This window comes from Exophiala bonariae, assembly GCF_035927105.1.
Source record: "Exophiala bonariae strain CCFEE 5792 chromosome Unknown scaffold_22, whole genome shotgun sequence".
In the NCBI taxonomy this organism is placed as follows: domain Eukaryota; kingdom Fungi; phylum Ascomycota; class Eurotiomycetes; order Chaetothyriales; family Herpotrichiellaceae; genus Exophiala; species Exophiala bonariae.
In genome coordinates this window covers 514,375-526,848 of record NW_027042497.1, presented here as the reverse complement: position 1 = coordinate 526,848, position 12,474 = coordinate 514,375, and the positions used below count along the sequence as shown (strand labels likewise).

Genomic DNA, 12,474 nt, shown 5'->3' with positions numbered 1-12,474 from the left:
GGTCATTGAATCCTGAGTCCAACACTCCCTTGCAATGCAAACAAGTAAAGCAAAAAGCCTTCAACGCTCAGAAATGCAAAGAACCTACACCTTCCCTGTCCCAAGAGCCAACCCCAGCCAGGAGTCACACCAGCTCAGCGTACCTGAACAACCAATCTACTCGGCCTTCTTGGAAGTCTTAGTCCGCAATTTCATCATCCCATAGACCAAAGCATAGCTGCTGATGACGAAGATGACGACAACGGCGGCATCGCGCCAACCGTAGTAATAGTCCTTGATGTTCAACGTGTACAGATAATCCGCGCCGACCGAGTACTGACAAACGCGGCACTGACTGGTGGCAGTGGGGTTCGTCAGGTTCATTCGGGCGCCCATTCCTTGCATGAAGTCGCCGAGGTATGCACCGCAACTCTGGCCGTCCGGGGTGTCGAAGACGGCGAACTCACTCTCTTTGCAGCGGACTTGTTTGTCAAACAGAGTGAATGTCAGCAACGATGTCATGAGTGGTCTGAACGGATCCAAGTAGTATAGCCAGTAGCGCCAGGCCGGGGTGATCTGGGCATAGGGAACGAGGACGCCGCAGAAATTGGCCATGACGCCGATGAGAAGAGGGTTGACCAGTGTGGCGAAGACGGCATTCGGCGCGTATGCGGCGACGAATTGACCGATCCCGGTGTACAGGAACTCGTACATCAGCATCACGAAGAAGACGCCGCCCGCTTTGTCGGATGAGCTGGGCAGCCCCGCGGTGTAGTAGAAGCAGACGAAGTAGAGGACGGCGCAGATGACGAGATATGGAAGTTCCGAGACGATGAGTCCCGTCACGAACGGTGCCCAGTGGTACATCTTGGACTTCTTCTCTCGTGTCTCGTAGATGTCGCGGCGGTCGATAAACAGAGGTTGGAGCTGTGCGATCACGCCGGGCGCAACGAAGACGAAATTGAACAGGGCGAAGAGCGTGAGTTGCAAGTCCCCGACGCTGTTTCCGATCATCCAGAATGAGAACCCGTTGAAAAGTGCCGTGCCGATGTGGAGCATGATCTTGTTCATGACATATTCAGTATTTCGATAGAGTGCAGTGATCATGCGACGTGTCACAAGCTGGGTCTGTTCGAACATGGGGGCCGCGAATTCATAACCATCATCAGAGGTGCCAACTGGTTTCGAGGCGGCTTCTTTAATGATGCTGTCCAATTCTTCGACAACTTTGGTGTGTTCGGGCGATTCGAGCCAGACTTTTGACCAGTTCTTGCCTTTGGACAAGCTCCCAGAGACGACATCAATCATGTGCTCTGCTGGATTGGCGTCTGAGGGGCATGGCGCTCCATTGCGCTCGAAGTAGTCTTTGATGGTGGATGCGTTTTCGCCGATATCGCCGAAGTAAACCGTCCTACCTCCGCGGGCGAGGAGGAGTAACGTGTCGAATTGAGCAAACAGTTGAGCACTAGGCTGGTGGATCGTGCAGAGCACGGCTTGACCGGCAGCTGCAAGCTTCTTGAGAAATCGGAGTGTGTTAAATGCAGCTTGCCCATCAAGACCAGAAGTTGGCTCGTCCAAAAAGATCAAAATACTTGGCTTGGCCACCAACTCGACTCCAATTGTAACTCGTTTTCTCTGCTCAACAGATAATCCTGCTCCCACGCGACCAATCAAGGCATTTTCAAGATCATGAAGCTCCAGGAGATCAATGACGGTGTCAACATAGCGCAGTTTCTCTTCTTTAGGAATTTCTCTGCTTTGTCGGAGTAGTGCTGAAAACTCTAAAGCTTCACGGACCGTGGCGTATGGTTCGTGGACATCGAGTTGTTCGCAGTAGCCTGCAGATCTTTGAAACGAAACAGGAAGACCTCTCCCATCGACCATAATACTACCTCGAATCGTACCCTCCGTCTTTCTTTGAGCCAGGACATCCATCAGTGTAGTCTTGCCCGCACCAGATGAGCCCATCAAAGCTCCTAATCTACCGGGCTTGATCCAGCCCTGGACATCATTAAGAAGACGCCTATCGCCAGAGGGAGTTTTAACCGTGTAGGTCAAGTTCTTCCAGGTGAAGACAGATGTATTCTTGATTAGTGAATCTTGGAACTCTTTGTTGGGGTTCTCAGCTTCCGTTGTGCTTGTGCTTGAACTGTTGACAACAGGCTTTTCTCGGGCTTGTGATTCCTCATCGTTGACCAGTAGCTTACTCTCCTTCTTAAGTTCTCTCGGGACTAGGAGCATTCCTCCACCCGATGATGGTAGCCAGCGATTGGTAAAGAATATCGTCAGTCCAGCGAATAACACCCACCAAGCCCAGAGAATACCCAGGTTTCTCCACAAGTGAGAGTGTGAATATGACAGAGACGAAAGATATTGGTCACCTGTGACAAATGAGGCGCCGGGAGAAGCACCCCCCACGCCCGTACAAGCAGCGAAGCCGTTGTCAGCGTACCCAGGTCCACTAGGAACGAGGTTGTTCGCCGCACAGGGGATCACCTGACCATGAAACTCGTTGGCCATTAAGGACTCGAAGGCGAAACTTAAAGGATTGATCCAGTAGATCCAGACAAACCAGGGGTGCATCTCTGGCTTCCGGATCATGTAGCCCATATATGTCAAAAAAGCAGAGACGGCAAAGCCTGAGACCTTGGAGGCTGCGTCGAATGTGGGGAAAGCAGCACCGATCAGTCTGAAGAAAGCAGTCATCGTAACTGCTGCTGAGTATTTGATGATCCAAAACGTGAAGAAGGCTGCGGCGGTGGTCTTGAGGCCGACCAGGAAGTATAATATTATCCCGAAAACGGACACCTGGAATATGAGTATTGGTAGATCGGCTGCAATCTGTGCGATGCAGAATGCTGCAGGATGATAGAATGCGAAGTCCTTGTGCTTTGCCAGTACAGGGCGGCCTGTGAAAGAATCTGTGGTTTCGCTCATTGCGACCAGTGTGTTGTAGAGCAGGGCATAAAATAAGGCTCCACCCTTGAGAAATAATCCAGAAGAGGTATTAGGTGCGTTGTAGAAGAGTGAGCCAGCCACGAAGGCTTGGATAAGACCGGAGATCTGTTTGATGAAGAACGTAGCCTTGTCACCCCAGATTATCTGGTACTGTCGGATAATGCAATTAATGATCTGTGTATTGATAGGTGTGGTTAATGGCGACTTTTTGGGCAGACTTTTGTGTTTGTCTAGCCTAATTGCCTCCTTGAATTCAGTAGTGAAGGTCTTGGCGTCATCTGAGGCAGCGAAATCATATGAAGTCTCCATTTGTTTCTTGATGGATGATTTGTCGTAGCTCTCCTGAATGGCAGCGGCGGTCCTTGGGAAGGAATCTTCGAACCCAGGTTTGACTGCTCTTTCCGTAGGTACAGTGACACCAGTGAGAAAGTCTGCAACATTTGCAGAATCCTCGCAAAGAAATCCCAGCTCTTCCATGAATGGACGGGCGGCTTCCCGTTCCCCAAAGAAAATTTCTCTGCCTTCATCTAGGACCAAGACCTTGTCGAATAAATCATAAATCCCATTACCAGCTTGATACAAAGTCGCAATTGTTGACAGGCCAAGGACATCTGTCATGGCTCTGATAGCACGAGTCCATTCCAGGGCAGTGCTTGCATCCAGGCCTCTGGTACTGTTGTCCCAACAATATACACTTCCTCTTGCAGCCATGGTCTCGATAATCGAGACTCGTTTCCGTTCTCCACCAGATACCCCGCGTACATACTCATTGCCAACCTTTGTATCATTGGTGTGCTCAATGCCCATAGAGCGAAGGAGGAACTCTTTGGCTGAATGTTGATATTCCGCGGGTGATTGCAAGTCGGACGGGCGGTGAGCTGGGACCTTCATGCGAGTAGCAAAGTCCATCGTCTGCCCAACTGTGAGGGTAGGGAAGTGAATCTCCTCCTCCGTGTTCATGACAACTTGACCACGATATTGTTGAACTTCTTTGTGATCCATGGACCCCCAATGGACATCCCCAGTGACTTCGGCATAGCCAAAGCGTCGATTCGCCAGCATATTGAGGAGCGTGGTGCATCCTGCTCCAGGTCGTCCCAGAACAAGTAGCATTTCGCCTGGCTTCACGCAGCCGTGCGTATCCCGGATGATCGTCTTCCTGGTGTCGCTGACCTTTGCTCTTCGGCCCTCCTTGATTTTGGCCGGGATATTGAATTGAGAAAGTACATTCTCATGAACTGCAGCATCTTCGCCTTCACCAAATACTGTTAGGTTTCTCCATGTTACACCGAGCTTCCGGTCTTTCAGATTATCCGCTTGATCCTTCTTGTATCTCGCCTCCACTTCTGATTTCATTTCCCAGTCGGGGTAGTCTTGGTCAACCTCATCATCGTCGCCGATATCGTATCGTGCCCTCTCCCTGCCTCTCTCTGAGAAGGTTGACTGACGCGTAAGGGTTCTCCAGAGTGACTCCCGTTCTACCTTAGGGGAGTGCGGGTTAGAAGCATTGGAAGCCCGTCTTTCTGCCATCTTTGTAGCGGGTATATCAAACACAGTGCCTAATAACCATACAGCTAAAATTTGTTGATAGCCGACGCCGATAGTAGGGATGTTACACAGTGAAGTAAGCCCCAAAGGACAATAGGGATGCTTATCTAAAAGGAAAGCATTCAAAGGTGAAAAGATCAAGGCATATCCGATGTGAGCCGACGGATACAGCACTGACAGGAACTGAGGTCGTGCGAAAGATATACTTAAAAGAGTGAGGGTTATTAATGAGGTGCTGTTGCTGAGATAGTAGATCCACCCTCTAGGCAAGAACGGTAGCACGTTGGACTCCGAGTGGATCCCATGAGAGACAGGTACTATCAGACAGAGGAGGGAATTTATCGGACTTCAAAACCGCCGGAGGACAGCAAGTCAACGACAACAAGCTGACCACATGCCATGTGGCCGAACTTTGATCATTGCCAAGATCACAATAATGTTGTGGAAAGGAGTGTTTTCCTTAAGGCTGCCAGATCTCAGGCGTGAGCTGAGAGAGTGATTGTGTCATGGACTGTGGGTTGTCATCGGGATCAGAGGTCAATGCTCTCCGCGATTGGCCTTGAATTCTGCGATGGGGATATCCACTCGGTGAAAAAATCGAGGATGGTTCCGAGTCTCATCTTTGTTGCTTTCGAATCAACGGAATCCTTGGCGGATCAATCCTGCTCCGACTTCATCTGGCGTGTAACTTTAAACCTTCGGCTTTTGATATCTGCTGAATATCCGTACGAATGCTTCGTGCGAAGCACAAAAGCGTTTTTCTCTAGTTATGAATGTCCCAGCGTCGCGTAGATCATCTCCAATGCAGTGTCGCAAGCAAATCTGGTTTTTGGAGGCTGCCTGCAAGTCTTGAACATCACAGGCTTTTGGAACTGTTAACCACATCACCCCTAGCAGATCTACTTTGTCGGTTCTGCTTTGTCGGTTACTTTATTGTCACTGTCGGAGCAGCAACCTCTTATCTTCTGTTCAGGTGCACACGAGAAACAATGGTGTGAGAAGTCTACCTGTCTAGGGAGACAGACAACGTTCCAGAACAACAAAGGATGAAAAATGAATGTCGTTGATAACTTGCGAATCCCGATACTGCAGAACAGACACAACTTCGTCCTTCACTGTCGCCAAGACTGGTGTTGCGATAAAAACACCTTCACTGCGACTACAAACCAGTTTTCACAAAAAGTCAAGAGCACGCCGAAGGGCGGCTCGAACCCCCAAAAAGTTAAGTTGACCCCTCCATTGCCATCCCAAGGGACTGCAGTGATGGGTTCAAGTATGGTTAGGCAGCTCTAGGAGGTCCCCTCGCATCTGTGAATACCCTTTCATGCTCGACCATGAAGGCCGAGCGATACGTTAGCAGCGCGGGCTATGAATTGCTCCATAACTTGGGCACAACTCCTGCTCTTTCCGCTATATTGGTCAAAGACAGTTGGCTGTGAATATGGAAGCAACCCGTGGAGTCGCTGCTTTAATCCCACGGTATAGATTCACTGTGCTACAAATTCACCAATTCATCACTTGCCCGTACACTTTGTCGTTCGATTATCTCAATCCGATGAAAGAGGTAGATGAACCAGCCGAACAAGCATAAGCACAGCCGAACAAGCATAAGCACAGCCGACCCTGGTCTGATATGATTCAGATCTGGCTGGCAGCAAACCCAGCATGGTGATAACTTGGAAGGCATTAACATCGCGATATGATACTGGCACCAACCAAAAGAGCAGCGGAACCTCGGGCCAAAGTTAATCCGAGTTGATATGGTAAGACACCACTGGTAACATTGCTCAAGAACTGATATAGTCATCTCAATCAACGGGGAGTTTGTGTTTCGATCAATCACCTATGCTGTACTGTGTGCCTAGGTAAGAATAACAAAGCATCCAGCGCGCAAGGGCTCTGTCGCGGCTCACGATCCCAGAGAGACAGTCATATGTGAGAAGATTCCCGGTAAGGACTGCAGGTTGCAACATTGAACTTCTGGAGCCCAAGTCTCCGTGAACAAGAAGATTGGTACAGCAGTACCGCCTTACATTGTCATTGTGCTTGATCATGAACAAAGATCAACACTTGGAAAGCTTCAGATCAAGATTCTACATCCTGCCAAAAACAGTCATGGAGTTTGAGATTATCTACGAGGAAATTTGAAATATAGGTACCTACGTGTGGCTTAGTACCCTTTTTCTCTCGGCCATCGGCTCGGCGTGCAGTAGCACTACGATACTTACGTATATCGTTGTGTTGATGTATTATGGAAGGGTTATCTGTCGTTGAACCTCTTATCACACCTCGATTTAATATGTTAACGACATGTCCATGGTCCCCAGGGATTTTGTCTCATGAAAGCAATGGATGCGAAGCTGGCCGTGATTACGACGACAATGACGAGGACGGATTCACACGACGCTTGACCAGATAGATCATTTAGCAAAGTGTCAGAGATACTTCGCAGATCGATGTTGAGGTAGTAGTCCGTGTATGTTTGGGATGCTACTCCAACCCCCCTCCTGCATAATTTTGAGTCATAATCAATCTCCAACCCTAAACACCGAAATATCGTAAATCGGCTACCGGGTCTCGCATAGATCAGCAATATCTGAGTCATAATGAAATGGTCCAAGATCAAAAGCAATGAAAGTTGAACAATTTGAATGAGCGCGCTGCCTTGTACTGTTGTTGCACTGCTTGATAACTGACGCCTCAAAACACCGCCGGCCGCGATCACAAGGCTCAACTGGAAAGGGGAGTTCAGCTGGCTTAAGGCGCCAAAGCAGGGAATTCACTCTATGAGGGTACCGACAGAAGCCATTCCATGAGAGCAAACAGCCATAGATACCTAATCGACCCGATAAAGGTGCATACATCCAGCAACACCACAATGTCATCGGCCGGCCCAACACCATCACCTCCACCGCAACCGGGCACGAAGATCGTAATCAAGCCCATTACATCCGTGACAGACATACCCAAACTAGCCGAGATCAGCCAAGCTGCGCTGGAAAACGACACGATGTTCGAGTTCCGCGCGCGATGTGGCGCTGCATCGATATACGACATCGCGATGGAGAAACTCACCAGTGCGGTCAACAATCCTGCGCGGTTCTCCATGTTCAAAGCCGTGGCGGTGCCCGTGCACGCTGCGGAGGGAGACGATGTGGTAGACCACGACGAAGTCATCGTCGGCTACACGCAGTGGATGCTGGGGTACCTGGAAACGCCCAAGATGGATCCATTTGCGCCGAAGACGCCACCCACCAGCACGACCTTCGAGGCAAATATCACGAACATCACGACTTCCGAGAAGAAGGAGAAACAGGCAGGAAGTGTGGTCGCTGCTCTGGAGGCTGTTGCGTCGAGTGGCGACCCGTCCGATGACTCGAAGCCGTACTATTCGAATCCTGACGAGGACTATTCGCGCAGGATGGGCAATGCGTACATCAAGGCCATCCGTGGGAAGAGGCATCTATGTGAGTATTACCGAGTTTGCTAATGTTATCACTATCAACTCAACATCCGCACTAACGGTTCTACAGGCCTCCACAGACTCATCGTCCACCCAGCATATCAGCGCCAGGGCATTGGGCAGAAACTGCTTGATTGGGGGATTGAGACGGCGGATAGGGAGAATGTGGTGAGTTGGTTGTTCGCCCGACCTGCGGGTTCAAGGCTATACGAGCGTAATGGTTGGAAAGTACACACGACTATTGCGTTCCCTGTGCTTGATGAGAACCTACATGTACCTGCATCGATGGCCATGTTGAGGTTACCGAGAGTGAAGACGGGATAGGCATTTTTTCTAGGTCGGTGGTTGAATATGTTGATTGTAACAAGCGAAGTACATTAGAAAGGAGTAGGTGATGCTACATGATCTGAATATCTTTAGGTCTGGTTTCAAAAATACCAACATCGCTTAATATTTGGGTATTATCTCATAATGGTGTAAACCTATTGCAATATATCCATTTCGTTTCCGTGGGATCGTGAAAACTGTAGTTCCATATCGTCATAAAAATCCGCCATTCATCTTTCATCTTTTTCGCCCTTTTGCAAAAGGAGCATAGTTTTGTGACTCGTGTAGATGTCCTGGGACAAGAAGATGCCGAAAGCCCTCCCACAAAGCGCCGCTGATCAATCGAATACGACAATTTCACTAGCTGACTTGTAGCTCGGCAGCTTCCCTCACATAGACACTGGGGAAAACACCGACGTCACCCGAGTAAACACCATACCACCAATCCTCGTTGACCTCTTCCGCTTCACGGATTTCTGCATGCTTGGGGAACATTAACTCACCCTTTCCGTCTTCACCGTCTTCGGGGTAATAGCTCCACAAAGCGCGACAAACTTTCCCAACGCCTCCATCTGGTGGAGATTTGGAATTTCCAGGAACTGGAAGGGTGGGTGCACGCGCCCTTGTAGTACGGCGTGTTCCTGCTGCATCTTCTCGCCATGACCATTGGCCACGCCCTGTAGATGCTGCTGCATCCGGGCCTCTGAATTGAGAATTCGCTTGCTTCCATGCCACCATGTCGGCATCAGACATTTTTACTCCACCTACAAGGTTACGAATGATTGATCGTCTTTGACCGCCATCATGATCTGGTTCGAATGTGATCGAGATCATTCGGTGACCATCCGGACACAGATGCCAGCCATCTGGTCCGTTTTCGCGGGCGATACGACCGGTTTTGACGAAGCCAAGATAGCAATCATTACAAATATCAAAGTCACCTTTTTGGTCTAGAAATGCTGCTGCGGGCGTGGGGTGGCTGGGACAGTGATGACGCATCTCCTCTGGCGCGACCGGTCGGGCACAGACGTCACAATTGGTGGTGATGACAAGAGGAACAATATCAACTCTCAAGCCAAGTGGTGGTTCATTCGCAGACGCTGCACTTGAAGGTGCGCTATGAGCAGGTGATGGGTCGCGGCCACCGCGACGATACGGACTCAATGTCACTGACCCAGAATGAGTAATGGCGCCGGAATGCCGCGCATTCTTCGATCTTGGATCGTAGGATTTGTGAGCAACTGGCAGGAGTGGGTGAGAGCAACAGTGATTCGTGTTAATGCAATCGTTGCAAAATCCCCATTCGCCGTCATTGCAATAGTCGCACGACCAAAAGCATGCATTCGCAAATTTTCCACATCTATCACAAAAATTGCCTTCATTGCAACGAGATGTTGGGTCAGAAGAAGTGACAATCGTTTTGCCCCGCATGCCTTGCCGAGATGAAGATGGTGGTTTCTGGTACTGGCGACCGACCAATATATGGGGTAGTTCAATTGCTTGAGAGCTTCTTGGATGTGACGAATCAAATTTGAACATGGCTGCATGACCGAAGCCGAACCAATGATTGCAGCCTCGACCAGCCCGGTAGCATCTCAAGCAGATGTCAAGTTCGCAGGGTGCACAATGTTTGTGAACTTCATATTGAATATTCTCTCGAGCACAGCGTGCACAAGTTACCAATGGCTCATCAAATTGTGACAACAAGGCCAAGGAGGAAGTCAGTTCCGGAGCGAGTATTGCCGAGTCCAGCCTTGGAGGCGAAACGGGAATGGGAGCATTGCTTGGACCCGAGGCAACAGCTCGAGCAGATTCCACCCGCGGCGACTGGGGATTTGGAGAATCGACGTGCGGTGGACTAGAGACTTGGTTAGATCCAGCTCTCCACACCTCTGATGCTCTTGGAGAACGTTGTGGTTCAGTGTTTGACCGCTCTGTGTTCGAAAGTAGGTGCGGCTGGTTCGAAGTATATGATGCCGATTGTGGCCTTTCGGACAAGTCGGTCGCAGACCGACTAGCAGGAGTGCGCGAACTTCCGGACTGCGATGGCCGCCGAGTTCTTGTTGTTGAGTTTTCGCTCCTTCCACTCTCGTTCGAAGCTCGCCGACGATGTGACCTGTTCTGCGGTGGTGGTGTCAAGGTTTGCTCGACGAGTTGCGGATACGATGTTGGCGGTCGTGCTTCAGGTCCCATTACTGTCACATTATGGCTTGATCTCGGACTAGGTTGAGTCTGGCGACGTTGAGTACTTCTCGATGACTGACGAGAGCGTCGATCGGCTTCTTCGATCTGAACTTCGGGTTGTCTCGGCGAAGTTGGGAGACTGTCATGCCTTCTTTCTCGCCTAGCTTCATCGGATAATTGTCGTCGAAGTCTCTCTGGGTGCAACTGCCGGTATCGTTCAGCTATTCTCTCACTTAATTCATCTTGCTCCGCTTCCGTGAGTTCGTCAACATTAATTCCATCCAACAGACCTTCAGCCAAAATATCTTGCATGAGTTGTGCTTCACTCAGACTTTCACCTGTGCCTGTCCCACTCTCTGAGGCGCTCACCAATGAACGCAGACTTGCTTGATGAGCCACTGTTCTTGCACCTCGTTGGCGGGCTTCGACCGCATCCGGGTGTCTAGGTGAACCAGCCGGAGGAGAAAGTGATGATATATCCGCAGAACTTGAGGAGCGTGCAGTATGCGGGGCTCTTCCTGCGGCTTCATTGTCTGAGTGTTGTTCTCTTTGTTGTCTTCTCTCCGAGTCTCTTGAAGTCTCTGTCCCGGTCCGAAGCTCACGGCTGCCACCACTACCCGCACTAGTTGTCCGCCTAGATGATCTAGGAGTGGGATCTAGATGTTGAGTCTGTCTGCTCCGCTCACGCACTGCGTCGTTTGCAGTACGCCTCTCTCGTGCAGCAAGTTCCTCTTCTTCGCGACGCCTTCGCTCTCTTCTACGGTGACTCTCAACTTTGGGCATTATATCATCGCCTTGGGTGTAGACTTGTGCCATTTCGGCCTTCTCTTCAGCAGACCTACCTTTGGTAGGATTTGCGGCCAGGAACATGTCCAGCAAGGTATTTATCATAGCATTGTGCTGTGCATCCTTGACCGGGGCGCGACATGTTGGACATGTGTATGGACTTGTATTCGAAGCTGAGTGAGAGTGGGCCGCCTTGCGATGTTGATGTGAGAACCATTCCTTTAAGCACGAACCACAGAATGAGTGCAAACAGTCCAGCAGGGTGAGAGGTTGGTACAGGATCTCGGTACATATGAAACAGACAAGTTCTTTCTCTAGATTTAAGAGGCCTGTAGAAGGCGCTTCGACGGAGGAGGCCATGACGGGACCATGAGCATGATCGTCGAGTTATAGGAGAGTATTTGTAGGTCCAGTCAAGACATATACACAGATCCAGTAATTTCAAAAGCGTGAAATCATGCTGTCCAAATCCTCTCAGACGAAAAGCAGAATTTGAAACTGTGGTTAGCACAATGGGAAAACAAGATACAAATGTCTCGGCTGAAGACTTGGATTCTTGGGCATGAACTATGAAGTGGCGGGTTAGCAAAAGCGCCAACAGCGCAGGAGCAAAATAGGCATAATAAAGCCACTGGTTTACCCCACTAGTTAAAGCGGCGAGCCATGTTCAGAGGGAAAGTACCTCGTACTCGGTACCATCTGGAATGGCTATTTTGAGGTGGCTCGCCCCTTCAAGCTTCCTTCATGTACCTCGTTCGGCTAACTCATTCGGGGTGGGAGGCCAGGTACACAGGATGGAAGTCATAGGTTCGCATCAGATTAACATCTGTTTTTAGGTTCTATCAGGCCTGTCTGTCTGACTCGTCTTGTTGCCGAATTATGACGGGTTTCAAAGACTCAAATTGACATTCTCATCCGAACAGGGCCTTGAGTCGATGTGTCTAAAGAGGCTCGCCGACCATCTAGATGAAGGTAAAGTCTGAATCTAGCTCCTCTGCTGACCTGATGTATCATACCGGACGCTATCCGATATGGAAGATATATTGAGTATTGAAATAGAACTTTGTGTGATGAAGATGATGATCCATCACATTGCACAGACTGGCTCGAGAGCACAGGTCGAATGCTCTAAATCCCCAAGCTTGAAGATGTCCAAAGAGAAAAAACCCAACCCTATTTTGGATCACATTTATCCTCAGTCTCGCAGGCTGTGACCCGGGGTGGGTTGG

The 12,474-nt window shown here is 49.8% G+C and overlaps 3 protein-coding genes across 3 annotated transcripts; 1 reads left to right on the top strand and 2 right to left on the bottom strand.

Annotated features, from left to right (window-relative positions):
- Nucleotides 1-156: 156 nt before the first annotated feature.
- On the bottom strand, nucleotides 157-4,467 carry LTR84_005997 (uncharacterized protein; the record flags this gene model as incomplete). The annotated part of the gene is made up of 1 exon (XM_064849561.1): nucleotides 157-4,467. One exon carries the CDS (start codon nucleotides 4,465-4,467, stop codon nucleotides 157-159), a length of 4,311 nt encoding a protein of 1,436 aa, XP_064703785.1.
- Nucleotides 4,468-7,363: 2,896 nt separating this feature from the next.
- LTR84_005996 (uncharacterized protein) lies at nucleotides 7,364-8,272 on the top strand (the record flags this gene model as incomplete). The annotated part of the gene is made up of 2 exons (XM_064849560.1): nucleotides 7,364-7,952; nucleotides 8,019-8,272. The coding sequence occupies 2 exons, from the start codon at nucleotides 7,364-7,366 to the stop codon at nucleotides 8,270-8,272; spliced, it is 843 nt and encodes a 280-aa protein (XP_064703784.1).
- A 363-nt stretch (nucleotides 8,273-8,635) lies between these two features.
- On the bottom strand, nucleotides 8,636-11,605 carry LTR84_005995 (uncharacterized protein; the record flags this gene model as incomplete). Its single annotated transcript, XM_064849559.1, has 1 exon — nucleotides 8,636-11,605. The coding sequence occupies one exon, from the start codon at nucleotides 11,603-11,605 to the stop codon at nucleotides 8,636-8,638; it is 2,970 nt and encodes a 989-aa protein (XP_064703783.1).
- Between the last annotated feature and the right edge of the window lie 869 nt (nucleotides 11,606-12,474).